This window comes from Octodon degus, unplaced genomic scaffold, assembly GCF_000260255.1.
Source record: "Octodon degus isolate 3935 unplaced genomic scaffold, OctDeg1.0 scaffold00334, whole genome shotgun sequence".
Taxonomy (NCBI): domain Eukaryota; kingdom Metazoa; phylum Chordata; class Mammalia; order Rodentia; family Octodontidae; genus Octodon; species Octodon degus.
In genome coordinates this window covers 1013941-1029203 of record NW_004524910.1, presented here as the reverse complement: position 1 = coordinate 1029203, position 15263 = coordinate 1013941, and the positions used below count along the sequence as shown (strand labels likewise).

At 45.0% G+C, this 15263-nt stretch overlaps 1 protein-coding gene across 18 annotated transcripts in view; it reads right to left on the bottom strand.

Annotated features, from left to right (window-relative positions):
* The window catches only part of Ppfibp2 (PPFIA binding protein 2), a 148678-nt gene that overhangs the window by 72906 nt on the left and 60509 nt on the right, over nt 1-15263 (bottom strand). For 2 of the 18 annotated variants that reach the window (XM_023708156.1, XM_023708157.1), the window contains exon 1: nt 12519-13406. The exons of 14 other annotated variants lie outside the window; for them this stretch is intronic. In XM_023708156.1, the coding sequence (XP_023563924.1) occupies nt 12519-12566 (48 nt within the window). In that variant the 5' untranslated portion in view covers nt 12567-13406. Of the gene's footprint in view, nt 1-12518; nt 13407-15263 lie in introns of those variants that run through there. 2 more of the 18 variants (XM_023708149.1, XM_023708148.1) reach the window with 2 other exon arrangements.

Below are 15263 nucleotides of genomic sequence, written 5' to 3'. Positions count from 1 at the left end.
AAAAAAAAAAGAAAAAAAAAACAACTTCAGGAATTAGTAGATGAACAGATGCACCCTGACCATAATCTTAAGTGAAATAAATCAGGCAAAGAAGTTTCAATATCACATTACTTCACTTGTGTGAGAAATCCAAAGAGTAGAAAAGGTTCAGAATGTGGAAGATATTAGGAAAAAGAAAGGACTGTTCAAGTGGAAAGGGGAACAACAAAGGGTTGGGGAGAGAAGGAAGGGAAAAGAAAAAAATTGAAAAAAAATTGAAAAGAAAGAAGTGGAAATTGAGCTTTTATAAATGTGGAGGTGAAGGGCTGGAAAGAGGGAAGGGGAAAAGAACCAGAATGAGAGAGAGAGAGAGAGAGAGAGAGAGAGAGAGAGAGAGAGAGAGAGAGAGAGAGAGAGAGAGAGAGAGAGAGAGAGAAAAAAAAAAAAAAAAAAGACCTCTACCACTGAGGTACACCCGAGTCCCTCACTTGATTTTTAAAACTGGAAACAAAATTGACATGATGGCACAAAAAGTTTCTGAGGCTGTCAGTACTAGATCCTTCCCACGTGGAAAAAGCTGGCATCATCATGAGGCCAACATACACAGAGAAACAAACAAAAGCCAAGACAAAAACAAGTGACAGTTTCTTCCTGGCTCATCTGCTTAATGGAGATACATATCTTAACCCTTTCTGTTGGGCTCTCTAGGCTTGGACTAGTTCAAAATGAGCTTCTCTTATTTACAACCAAAATTCCTGGCTCAGGCAAGTTGTCTCAAAGGGTGAGCACTTGACTGAAATTTACCACTTTGGAAGTAGACTTCATAAAATATTCTTATGGTTTAGATATAGGATTAGAACTGACAAAGTAATTCTGCCTACCACTGTTTGATTTTCTTCAGCTGACAATTTTAGAACAGAGTTGTCATTTCTAAGCCAGCTGTGGTATAGCTAACAGCCAACTTATCTTCAAGAGCTAACAGAAATCTGCTTTGTGACTCAGGGTGTGTCTGTGTGGGTTGCACTGGGATAGAAAGGACACTCTTTTGTATGTGCAACGAATCCTTTCTACCCACCACCTGTTTGCCTGCATTCTTACTTCCCATGTAGAACAAGAAGGTCAAGACAAAAAATGAATATGAGATGCAACATCAATGGGCATCAATGGGTGGGGTGGAACCTGAGAAGATGACATGAGATAGGAAAACAAAGGTAAAAGAAAACAAGAAAAAAATAGGAACAAAATTTAAAAGTTCCAAAGGCAATAGGGAAATGAATAAATGAATAGTAAATGAAAACATAAACATCTAACAATGACTTGAGAAGTTATGTTGAAAGAATTATATGTCCTGAACAACTGTTCAACACCAGAACAGGGTACTAAAAGTCTGCAAGCTGAGGGTTCTCTAACACACAGCCTTTGCCCAGTTGGACTTCAAGGTCAAGCGTCCCAAAGGACATTGGCGAGAAATTTCCATATCCATTTATGCAGAATTTCTGAAACCCTTCTTCCCTGGGGGGTAGCCTTCTTAGCAGTCAGAGGACAAGCCAGGACTGGCTAGGAAGTCAGGGCTGATCTAACCCTGAGTAACCTCAGGCAGGTCACCTCATCAGGCTTTCTAATCTTCCATAAGAAAATGTTATACCCCCATAGAGCAACAGTAGAAACGTGTGTGTGTGTGTGTGTGTGTGTGTGTGTGTGTGTAAATACAGAACAAGTACAAAATGCTTTTCATAGCAGGATGCTCTAACAATTCCTCTACATTATAAATAGCGTTTATATGATCACAAAAATATGGATATCATTTAAGAGGCTTTGTCTAGGCTCAAAGAATATGGTTGTTACAAGCAGTTAATCTCTTACACAAAGAGTTTTAATTAACTCATTCTTTTTGTGTAAGAAAACAAGACAAACAATATTTCTGCCCAAAACATTTAAGAAAGAATAAGTGCTGTATCAACAAGCCAAAGGGGCCAGGGAGATGGCTCAGTAGAATAAGTGCTTGCCTGGCAAGCACAAGATCCAGAGTTCAATCCCCAGTATCACCAAAAAAAAAAAAAAAAAAAAAAAACCACTCAACAAGCCAAGGAAGCAATAACCAAAATACTTTCAGGTTTAAAAGAAAAAATTTTCAAAAGCCTGAGTGACAATTCAGAACCCACTGCCAGCTGACAGCCCTGGAATTATGCCTCCAACACACAGCGGAAGACGTATTCCCTTTTCCATTGTTCCTGAAAAGATGTCCATGATTTGAGTTCTATTTTCATGGCCATAATTTTTTCCTCCTTGTAAACACTTTACTGTGCAGCTTCAAGCACAGCGCTCTGTGTTACATATGTTTATAATAAGTACATTAAGAATTTCAATAGCTATTTTCCAGGAAATTGTTTCTGTTTTAACAGTTGGATCATTGATCCATTTTGATTTTAACACACAGTGAGATGTACAAATCTAGATTTATTTTTCTACATGTTGGCCAATTTTCCCAATATTATTTATTAAAGAGGCCACCTTTCGGCCAGTGTATGTTTTGGGCTCCTTGGTCAAAGATCAGAAAGCTGAATGTGGCATTTTCTAGCATTCCACTGATCCACACACATTGTTTTCTTTTTTCTTCTTTTTTGGCCAGTACCATACTTTTCTTAAAAAAGTATAAGTGACCAATAAATACATGAAGAAAGTGTCTAACATCTCTGGCCATTAGAGAAATGTGAGTTAAACACTGAGATTCCATCTTCCTGCAGAAAGAATGAGTGCCATGAAGAAATCAAGCAATAACTTCTGGAAAGAATGTAAAGTAGTACAATACTACAGCAATCAGTATGTGGGTAGGAATGTAAACCACTACAGTGCTACGGGAGTCAGCATGGAGATTTTTCAGAAAACTATAACTAGGAATTCCATTCAACCTGGCTAGTCTCCCTCTAGGTACTTATCCAAAAGAATTCAAGACAGACATCAAATTCAGTGACACACGTACCCATACTCACAGCCACACAATTCGTAAGAGCTAAAACTTGGAAGCAACTCATATGTCCATCAATAGGTGAGCAGATTTAAAAAATGTTCCTATACACAGTGGAATACTACTCTGCCATGAAGACTTGGGTCATTTATTGGAAAATGACTGTTCCTTGAGATCATATGTTAAGTGAAATAAATCAGACACACAAGCTTAAATAACATATAGTTTCTCTTATGTAAGAAACCTCTCCCAACCAAAAAAAAAAAAAAAAAAAAAAGGAGCCAAAAATATAAATGGAGACCAAAATAAGGTTGATAATAGGAAAACAGTAAGCTCTTATACAAATAGGAAGCAGAGCAGGTCATGGAGGGATGGGGAAGAAAGGAGAGGAGAGGGGAGGAAGAAACTTAAGTTGTGTTATGTACATGTACCAACTTCCCACAAGGAAGAAAATCTTTATGTACTGTAAGTATATACTAATAAAAAATTAAACTTGGAAAAAAATAGTTTTTAAAAAAGTATTTCCCTTACTAGTAATGAACAACCATTAAAATCTGAATTTTTATTTCTGTTGCAGCTAGAAGTTAGATCACAGGTAGGACAAATGGCATCATTCCAGCTAAGTCACCCATAGCAGCCTCTTCAGAGCCACTGTATGCTGGTTATAGTGGCTGCTCAGATGCCGTGATGCCTGCTTGTCCTGCGCTAGACTTTCCACTATGCCTTGGCCAAGAGATAGCCATGTTAGGCTGTGCACAGTATTGGCAGGGGTGCGAGCACTGAGGCCATGGCTGAAGGCCATGAGGAATCCCAGGAGCATAACTCCTTCGTGGCCTGCCTGGAATCTCCAAATACACTAATACACTCTGTGTGCTCTCAGGGAGGAGGGCAGCTCTCCATCATTCCCTGGCTTATGCATCCCACAAGAAATCCTGTCATTCTGCAGTTCACTGAACTCAGTTTCAGAGTTGGTTCCAGAGCAGCCAAACAGAGTGAGAGAGAGGTCATCATGAGGCGTCATCAGTAGGATGTGGGAAAATCCTAAGACAGTCAGATCCCCAGTGTGACAGCTAAGGACAGCTCTAGCCATCGTGTTGGCTTCTGAAGCCAATAGTTGCTTCTCAGAGCTCCTGCCCTGGGGTCCTCAAATACATCTTCCTTCTTTTTTTTTTTTATATCAAACTCTGTAGTGGTAGCCAGATTGAGAGTGACAATTTATTCAGTATTTCCTTTAAGCTATAGATTCTAGTTCTTTCAGCTTTCTTGCCATACACTGTTCTAACTGGGCAGATTACTTGAATTATTTAATAGCCCTTGGACTGTAAATACACTGAACTTTTGAATATAACACACTGACTAAAGCCATGGCCCTATATAAATCTAAATTCCATCTTTCTTTAGCCATGTACATAGCATGTGGGTTTTAGGGTTATTTTTTTCTTTTCTTTTCTTTTCTTTTTTTTTTTTTTTTTTTTAACTAAATAAGAAAATGTGTAGTATTTCCAGGCTGGCTATTCAAGAGGATCTTATCAAATACAGAAAACCAATTGCAAGTGAGACATGCCTGCCAGGTACAGGGCTTCAGGGCAGATGTCAGTGTCGCTAAGGCTGCATTCCTCACAGGCAAGCCTTTTAGAAACTTGGAAAGTGTAGACTTTAAAAATAAAAGGACTTCAATAAATACTTAAATATAAGCAGGCCACAGAGGCTACAGTCAACTCCTGCTATATAGTTCAGATTACATATCAGCCAGGGAACCAAAGAGCGTAAGTACAGCAGATACTTACATAAAAACTTCCCCTAGATTCTTCAGATAAAGACCCTTAGGGGTTTCTGGCAGTATCATAAGCCCAAATGCTGCCAAGACAAGTTCTTCTTTTCTTGAACAACAACAACAACAAAAAGTCAAGTCAATCCACAATCTTTGGCACTGAGTTAAAGAATTTTCTGGCAAATTCAGTGTGAACAAAGAGCAATCAGCTCTTAGCTACCGGGAGACCAACAAGAGAGATCCTACCCTGACATTGATCCTTCTGTCCTCCAGCTCTCGGATTGACTTAGCATATAAAGGGAGTTAAATTTTGGTGTTGGGGTTATAATTACTCAAGGATCTAAATGTCTATCCTTTTAGAGAAGAATGAAAGAGTTCACAAGTACCAAATTACACATCTTCTTGCACTTATTCAATGACTTGAATATTCCTGACCTCCTATTAGGCGTAGTAAGTAATAGCACAGAGCATTGTATGCACTCCAATAGCAAATGCAAAGCAGAGGGGTGAACAAATTTAGCCTTCAAAAGAAAGGAGGAGCTTTATCTGGAAGCCACCACTTGAACCGAGTATGAGGGCTACAAAGGAAACCTGAGGAAGAGGAGAATAGCACTTTTGAAAATAGCTTCTGCTGATGATTACCCAGGAAGCCATGTGATCACTACCAGTCACATACTGGTTTTCCATAACACAGCAAACAAAGGACACCTTGAAGAAACTGTCCATAAGCTCTCCAACTAAGGTGTTGATGTGTGAGGCACCCTGTCGATCTTAGATTTACAGTGAGAGGAATATATTTCATTTAGTAAGATCTTAAGAAATTTTAGTCTTGACTAAGCTTGATCACTACGCTGAATTCTTTTTCTCAGGGGACCAGAAACATGGAGATTATAGAACTGGACTGTAGAAGTGATATTTGTAGTAAATGTGGTCAACATATTGTGAAGGGTTATATGAAAACCAGGAGGTGGTAAGAAAAGGAGGCTCTTCTTTGAAGAATTTCCTCATCTTGTCTATTCCAATGGATTGACTGACTCATTCTTATTAAAAGCACCTTCAGAGACAGAATCCATTTGTGGGTGTTAGAACTGGGGATAGAGTGGACAGTGCCTGTTTTAACTCCCCTGTAGGCGTCAGAGTTAATTACCCAGTGCCTCTTACATTGCCTAGACTTTCCACATAAGAAGCCAACAGGCAAATGGGCAGAAAGATCCACAGCTGCAGACTATAAAGTCAGGCTAAGGACAAAGTGAGAGGCTATTTCTTTGGTCATAACAATGCCAGAAATCATACCAGATTTCTCAATGGGAACAAATTCAGAGGAAAATGGGTGGAAACTAGATGTAGTAAGAACATTATAGGTAGAAGTTTTAAAGATGGATGGAAAGACAGAGCTAGTAGGTAGTGAGCCGGTGGCTTGGAGAAGCAGTGGAGATTGTGAGGTTTTAGTCTACACTTTCAAGAATACTAATGGTGAAAGGATTACACATTATAAGGCATCATAAACTGGAATCACAGGGTCAAGGATAACTTTGACATGTTTCCTAAGAACCGAACAGAAACATTTTCCTCAAGCCAAAGGACAAGGAGGCAGGAAGCAGTTGGAAATAGATTTAGAGGAACAAGAGGAACTAGAACAGCATTGTATCAAAAGGACAAGATACTGGGATAGCCTTGGCCAAGAGGGGACTCTTGCTTCATGGAACAGGAAGCTGAAATACGATACCTGTAAACAGTTACATTTTGCGGTGACTGGGAGGGAAGATGAAAACATTTATCTAAATTTGGCGTTTTAAAAAAGTAGTCAGTGACATCAGTTGGAGACAAATGGAAAAGCATGAAAGCGCTGCTGTAGAGGGTGGGAGAAAGGAATGCAGGAACGAGTCTAAGGATCCCCAAGCGCTACTGCCATTCCACAAGACTGCCAAAGGCTGTGCTGCTCTGCAGCACCTATAAGCTATTTAGCAAATAACCCTGGTAGGAAGATACTTCCAAAATTCTACGGGGCAAAGGAGGCCCAAGGCCCTCTCTTTAAGGAGCTGGCCACCAGTCATCATAAAATATGAGGAAAAGAGATGGCAAAAGTCTAGCTGCTACATTATACCAAGGGATGATGGGCAGGAATGTTGGGTGTGTTGGCTACAAATTTGCAGGAAATCACAGACAGCTGAAGCTCTTGAGGACATCTGTTGCTTTCTCCATGGACTTTAAAAACCATTATCAAGGTTGAATATGGGGATCTGGAGACTTCCAGGAAGATGGAGGTGTGGTGAACAACAGAGAAAGAGCCTCTCCAAGATTTAGAGTCCAGATGCTGGAATACAGCTAGAAGAGAAGAAAGAAGTGGATTTTCCAAACCCAACAAAGATCTGAAGCAAGAATTAAAGCCCAAGGCGCCAGCAAAAAGAGAGACCTCAACACAAAAGAGGGTAGTGGCAAGTGACACTTTCTCCTTGAGCCATGGCTGAGATGTACTGTGACTAGGCAAGACCCCAGAGGCCTCCACAAGGAAAAGCACCAGTGGATGCAGCAGACAGACATCCTCAGCAGAGGGCAACTGGCCGTTCGCCATCTTGGAGAGTGGCCAACTGAGCTTGGCATGTAAAGCACTGCGGTTAGCTCCATCTCACAGCTCTAAGCTCCAGGGTGAGGTGCCAATGAGTTCAGTCCACAAAGGGTCATCGAGCTGAGTTCAAGTGGGCAGGGAGCTAGGTTCAAGGCAGCAGGAGGCACAGGGAGGGCTGCAGGCTGAACAAAGTGGGTTCTAGCCTCTGGCAGAAACCAGCCTGAAGTGCCGTGGAATTAAAGGTACAGGCTTGGTAGGATTATCCACTACCCTGACATAAATCTACAGCTGGTTGTAGATCAACACAGAGCAGATCTCTGTCTGCGCACTCTGTCACACATTGAAGTGGACACTTTTGGTTGTTGTTTTCCTTTGTTTTTTCATTTGTTATAACACTGTTTTCTAGCTTTTGTTGTTGTTCTGTTCTGGCAATTATATCTTCTTTCTCTCTTTCCCTCCCGTCTTCTTCACTAGTTTCCAAAAGTTCATATGTAATCTTCCTTTTCCTCCAGCCTTGACTCTAATCTCTTCCTCATCTTCTATTTCTCTGTTTTTCCTCCCAACCCCTTTTAAATTTTCTCCCCTGACAGTAAAAATCACCATCTTGAGGGTGTATTTACTATATAAACTTCTCTAGTTTGCTTCAGATTTTGTTATATAACCACAAATCTAGCTCATATAGTTAAAAGTACAACTGGCAAAATGGTCACAATAGTCTGTCATTAAAAAAAAAAATAGTCTGTCATTTTCTGGGCTGTGTCTGATGCTTCTGCTATTGCTGATTGTACTACTTTAGCCAAAGAGACATAGTTGTTTTAATCCATTGTCCTTCCTGGTATGCCAAGATTGAGATTGCCTAAGAGTCATGCACAGTATTACGGGCCACTTCCAAAGCAGTAATGACAGAAAATTTCTCAAGCATGGAAAAGGAATTTAACATACAGTTAAGTGAGGTGCACAGAACTGCAATTAGCCATGGTCTCATGCAGGGATTTGGAGTAACTAGAGCTTGGCAGTCGTAATCAGTGTTACCATCTCCCAAACTAGCACTTCTGATAGACTTTCTAATGTATTTCATATCCACTTATCTGTATATTACAGTCAAGAAAATTGAACCTCATGATTACAAAGAGATGACAGATGAGTCCAAGCAATCTCCAGACAGGATTCATGCTCTTAGCCACGAGGAATAACTTTCACAGAAGCCTCCACTGGAGTCTAACATAAATGCAAGGCAAGCCTGATGCCTGATCTCTTTGTCTTTGCAGCTCTTCTGGCCCAAGTGGCCAGGCTACTGGATCAACCATTTGAGGATAGTAGGACACACTGAATAAAGTCTCACATTAGCAGCTTTAGTTCATTCCATATTCTACTGTGGAACACAAACCAGCTGCACGGTACAATCACAGTGATTCCCTTTTCTTAGTGACATGGGGTTGGAATTTGGCTTCAATACTGAAAGTGCTAGAAGATGGGGAGCGGTGTGAAGATGCTGACAGTGCTATGATTTCTGTTCTGGGGAAAATGAACTCCGGCTCTGTAAGCAGCGTGTGGGCCCCACAGACACTGCTGGCAGCTATTTTCAGAGGTTCCTTCATGGCTGTGTGGGTTGGATCCACTGACCCCAATAAAAGACTGGTGTGAGCTGCTCGTGAGTCAGGAACCAAACAGCTGAGGGGGCTGAAGCACTGTGGGTACTTGCGGCAGGAATTACCTGGTGCTTGTGTTATTTCTGTAAGAAGAACAAACTGGATGATCAGACCTGATTGGTTCAGTAGCCAGAGCTAGGCTGGTCAGAACCATCAGCCAACAGGACCCCTAGTTAACTACAGCACACTGGCCACAGCTGCCTCGTTAGGTCCTTAAGTTTGGTTGGTTTGAGACCTTAATGTAGAACATGGGAAGGGAAGGAAACCAGAGCTGAAGGACTAAATAACTCGAGATGGACTAAGAACCAACTGATTGTCACCTGTTCCTCTTGCACTCTTCCCCTCCTAGGAAGAGCCAATAGCCATTATAGCAAACAGTATCAAATGCCTCCTATATGCACAGCATGATGCTAAGCATTTGTATGCACTAATCTTACTTGAACTTCCCATTAACCTATAGGCAGCAAGTGTATTATCTGTCTTCCTTTGCAGATGAAGAAATTCAGGCTTTTGGGCTAACCTATCCCAAACCACATAACTAGGAAATGTGGCAAAGCCAGGATTCCAATCCAGTTTCACTCTAGGCCATATTTTCTGTATGATAGGACACACTATCCCACCCCTAAAAGAAGCAACATTTCTTTTCTGAGCAAATATTCCTCCTCCAGCCAGGTCCCTCCTGGAACGTGTTTCTCTCTTTCTCCCTCTTAGTATTACCCTTTTGTACAGGTCAACGGACAGGGGTACCTGCCCTGAATACTGGCTCACACCTCATCCAAGCACCTCTGTTTCTGGCTCCCACCCCCTCTGTGTGGAACAATGAAGGCGACAGTGTGTCCACCTTCAAAAGCCTGGATCTGGAGAAAGCCTCCATCTGTAAGGAAATTCATGACAACAGGGGGTGAGCTAGGCACACACGACGTGTTGGAGACCTGAGCTGAAGGAGCTGAGGAGAGGAATGGGGTCGGCAAGAGAAGAAACCTAATGAAGACACATGAAGAGGGTAGCAATCAGAGCACGAGGACATCTGGAATAAAAGCTCAAAACAGAGAAGGAATACAGTGGGGAGTTCACTGAGGCAGATATAAAAGATGACAGTAAAAAGGTAAACTGGAAGGAGATTGGAAGGGGATGTAGCCATGGCCAAGCAAGCTGAAGACCACGAGCTTTCTGTTCCAGACTAACAGTGAGCACTGGATATGGATGACCAGGGTCACAGGATGAAAGGGATCATTTTAAAGGAAATTTGAAAGCTTTGGCAATAGTATCTAGAGCCGACAACTGAGAACACACTCAGATCATGCTGTCCGTGACGAGTTCAACACTTGGCGGTTTGCTTTGCTAAACGCCCACCTTTAAAAGTAGAAGAAGTGTATCTATGCTGCTATGAGCCGTCACAGTTTCTCTCAGCTCACCTCCAACTGTCCACACAAGGCAGGACTCACACTTGGTTTCAGGACAGATGGGGCCTTCTTACATTGCGTCATGTACAGAATTAGATCCTTCATTAGGTACACAGTTACAACAGCTGCCCTACGACTGCATTATGGCACCTATCCTACTAGGCATGCCGTGTCTGGGAGGACTTCTCAGTCAAAAACTTCATTTTAGACAAGAGAGAACAAAGACTAAGCATGGGAAGTGCATTTGCTTGCCATCACCCCCGGCCCGGTGACATGGGGCTTTTTGTTTTTTCTCTTGAGAACTCACTACGCAGTTCAGGCTGGCCTTGAACTCACTTTGTAGCCCAGGCTGGTCATGAACTCTCCACAATCCTCCTGCCTCAGCTTCCCAAGTGCTGGGATTACAGGCCTGTGCCACCACACCCAGCTGAGGTGGGCTTGTTAAAAACCTCAGGGGATGCGAACATCTCAGCATGCTCTCTAGGGAAGGTGATGCCCCATTCCCTGGCTACACACGGGCTAAGCACAGATGGGATCTTTGTGGGGCTCTAAACTCACTTTCTTTGTATTCGGCAGAAGAGATAAAAAAGGATGAGACTGGGAGACAGTTCAAGACCAGGGCGCAATGGCTAAGAGGCTGCTATCCACAGGGTCGTAGGACCTCTTGGGCTGTGTTAAATGATAGCTTTGTACTGGCTGATCCCTGTAAGCTGCACAGCTCTGCAATTGTGTTCAGCTCCTTCAGATTTCTTAACACAGCTTCCCATATACTGCATCACAGCTAGGGTAATAGTCTTAAAATGTAAATTGGACCCCATTGCATTATCGCCCATTGCATGCTTGCCACTGGCTCCCCATCATACAGAGAGCTGTCACCCACCAGCTTTACCACAGCCTTCACTGTTCCATGTGAGCGGGCATCCTCCTGCCTCATCCACCCCCGGTGAGCTCAGCCACATGGGCTTTCTGTCTTGAAACTTGCCAGACTTCCTCTTGGGACCTGTGTACCGATCACCCACTTTTCTACCTGCCTCATTACTGCTACTTCTATGGGTTTTGGTGAAGCGTTATTTTGTCAGAAAGCTCTGCCTGGCCCAGCCCCTCAGTCATCAGTGGGTATCCTGTGGCTTCTGCTGCTCTTCTTGCTCCTCCTTATCAGTCTGCAGTCTGAGGTTTACTTCCCAGGCCTGGGTAACCTCTGACTCCCACATTACGTGGATGATCCACAAGCCTGGCTCTCGCTCACTGCTGCCCTGAGTCCCAGGAGCCTAGGATCTGCAGAAAAGGGAACACACTGGCCAGCCAGGCCAGCACCTAGGAATGGGGGAGGGGGCACCAAGTGTCCATTCTGAGCTGGCTATTTCTCGGCCTTCCTGTCCTTCAGTTACAGTGTCAAATCTCTTATCTGTCAGCTGCCCTTGCCCTTCCTGCCACTGAAAAACATCCACCTTAAAACTCCTTATCTGAAACTCAATGCAAGCATACTTTAGCCAAATTAAAGGCAGCCATTAAAAAAAGAGAGAGATGGGGCCAGGGAGATGGCTTAGGGGAATAAGTGCTTCCCTGGCAAGCACAAGGGCCTGAGTTCAATCCCTGGTTCTGAAAAAAAAGAGAGAGAGAGAAAGCCTGAGTTCTAAGAGGCCGGTGCAGCTGACCCCCCAGCATTCATGGCTGCCTCAGTCACACACACCCGGAGCCCCTCTGGCGCACTCCTCTGGAGATGCCGGCGCTCCTTCCCTGGCAGCAGGCATACCCTCCACACAGATGATAACATCTGAGCTGAGAACGAGTTAAACAACTTCCGAATTCAGGGCCTTTAAAAAGGCAGCAGCTTCCTCTCTGTGCCCTCAAACAGAAAAGCACTGCACACACTCTCCCGGTCATGGTGTTTGGAGCTCTGAGTGTCACAGAGCCAAAGCCGAAGCTACTGACTTCGCTTCCCACACTCGCTTTTCTGCACAGAGAGGCTCATTCAGGAGAACGCGAGAGCAGAAACAAAGACAGCTGACCATTTGCTCCCCCGGTGTCTATAATTAGATTCTTATGAAGATCTTGGCCACAGCAGGACTCTACTGGACAAACACCTCCCTCTGTGACACACACGCAGAACACAGACACACACACCCCGACGTGTCTCCCCGCACTCATTTCCACAGAGACCCGGACAAAGCAGCCAGTCACTTACCCTCTTCAGCCACGAGAAATGCTTGTAAACATCAATGTCCCCATCCATGCTGGGCACCCATGTCAGCAGTTATGAGTCCTGGGTTGAAAAGGCCCTTGTTTTGGCTGGAGACCAGGTCCTCTCCTCCTCCTTGGCTCTGCCCCCTCCCCCTCAGGAACGCCAAGCTCTGTTCAGATTTGCCCACTTCCCTGGCCCTGTGTCCTTCAGCCTTAAACGGTTGCAGATACACAAGCACTGAGACCAGCCCGTGCTGCTCCAGCGGCCTTCCCCGCTGCCCCCGCAGGCTGCCAGGCAGGCACACACACAGGCTCACACACAGAGGCAGGGACCGGCATTCAGAACCCTTTGGAGCAATGAAACTTCACAAAAAGGCAGGCGAAAATGAAAGACTTGGACAGAGGTTGTAAACACACACACACACACACACACACACACACACACACACACACACGCAAGGAAACATTCTCCTCAGTGATAGTACCAGAGCCTGCCAGAGGGAAACAGTCCTGAAGAAAATTCCTTGTCTGGCTTCCCCCTTCTGGAGTGGCTGGAACTCATTACTGAGAGCCCCCGGTTTCCTGTCTCTGCTTCGCTCTGCATTTACCCACGGGCGCCCAGCTGCTGTCAGTTTATTTGGGACTGGGGAGACGACTAAAAATAAGTGCTGCCCTTGGAGGAGCTTGCCGGTTCCCACACACAGCCTGACCCCCGCCCAAAGCCCACGCCTACCCCTTTTTACAGGCGCTTGCTAGGCTGGGCAGGCTGCACTCTGGGGGAAGCCTGTTGTTTCAAAGAACAGATTCAGAACCAGCTCCAGTCTGGGTTCGAGTATTGTGGTGTGCCAGCCTCTCCACGGGGTGTTTGCTGTTCTTGGCACTGCTGGCACCAACTACCAGAAACCAATGGCTACCAGGGAGACCTTTGCCACTGCTCCCTCGGGCGTGTGGCTCTGGCCATTAACTCCCCAGAGGCCACATTCCACACCACTGTAAGGCAGGTCCCAGGCCCGCCCTCCTGCTGCCCCCATTCTTCACAACCTGTTCTCCAGACCAGGAAGGTGGAAAGGGTGAGACCACTTCACAGCCATCTTCAGGATTTAGGGAGCAACTCTGGCAGGAAGGGACCCTGCTAAGGTTAGAGGACACAGGGAACTGCGTGTTGTCCTACCCGCAGGTCACAGGACACTACTTTCTAGGGTGGCCTATCCAGATACCACCCCACATCTCCTCTTCATACTCCATTCTCGTTTGAGAGCTCCCCTAAAAACAGCCCTCCTCTCTTGCCTTGCTCCTTATGTGTGGCCTTTGGCTATGACTGATTATGAAAGTAATCTTTGATGTGGGTGCTGCGGGAACAGTGGTTACAGGCCAGAGCTCTGCGCTCTGCTGTCCTAAATGACTTGCAGACCCACATGGTGTGGTGTGACGGCAAGGAGCCTTTTCTATGCATGATTTTCCTGGAAGGCCCAGCCTAAGGAGAATGCGCTACTTACTGGGTCCCAGCACCCCTCAGCAGGTATGGCAGCAGCCTCTACCACAGCCCAGAAACAGTCCAGATGCAGGACAGAAACAAGGGCTGGCGGCACAGTCCAGGCGGGCTGGCCAGGGCCCCTGTGATCACAGAGACACGGGGGAGGGCTCTTGCCAGCAGCTGGCACAGAACAGGAATAAATTCCTGGAGACACACCCAGATCAGAGGCCACGAGGAAAAGCAGGCCCTGCAGCCCTGCTCTGAGCTCTAGATCCCTTTCCTTGCCCCTGGCCCAGCGGCAGAGCATATCACAGGTACCCCTTCCCCCAGCCAGGTTCCCTGCCGGCACCACAGGATGTGCTGAAGGAAAATGTTTTTAAGGGTGCAGGCATTGGGAGGCCTTTTTCTTTTTCTTTTTCTTTTTTCTTCTATCTAGAAGACTAGGCAAGTCAAATGAAGAAGTTTGTTTGATCAACACACACTTGCCCAGCACCCAAAGCAAGAGTAACTGCCTTCCTGCCCTGGGTAGATAAGAATTATCACATGGCAGGTAATAAACATGGCTGCTGCAGGAAAAAGGAGGCTGGGGAGGGGACAGAGCCCACTCCTGGCAGGATGGAAGAGGTGCTCTTGTTGGAGAGGCTCAGAATGCTTCTTCAGCCTCAGGTACGAGAGAAGACAAGACAAGTGGCAAAGGCCGTAAAGGCCGGGTGCTATCAGCCTTGCTAACCCCTCAGGAAGGAGGCTGCGGTGCAGTCCTGCAGGCAGCCTCTACTCACCACCCTCCTCCACTTCTGCTGAGCACTGTACTCCTCTAGTTCACTCAACAGTGACTGAAATACCGCCAGCGGTCAGTCAGTGAGGCTTTCTACTACTGCTCCAGACCTAGAGGGTGCATCTGATTTCGGACTCGCTTCTCTAACTTCCATGCCTAGGACAACCCCTAGGATACAGGAGGAATTTCAGCATTCTCTGAGTGAAAATAATCATCATAATCATCAATAAAAGCAAAGAGCCACAAATAACAAGACCAGCCAGAAGTAAGACTAAAATTCTACTTGGAGAGAGTAAAGAACTGAAGTCTGTTTCCCCAGGGCAAAGATGTTCAACTCAAGAGGAAAATACAGGGGCAAATTCATCTGTTAGTTCAGCTAACATGTGAAATGGGAGCAGCTAGGTAGGGGAGGAGAGGACGAAGGAGGGAGGAATCCAGACAAGCTGAGCTGAATTCCTGACATTTTTATGCATCCTCAAGTAGCAATTCTTACCTCTGTT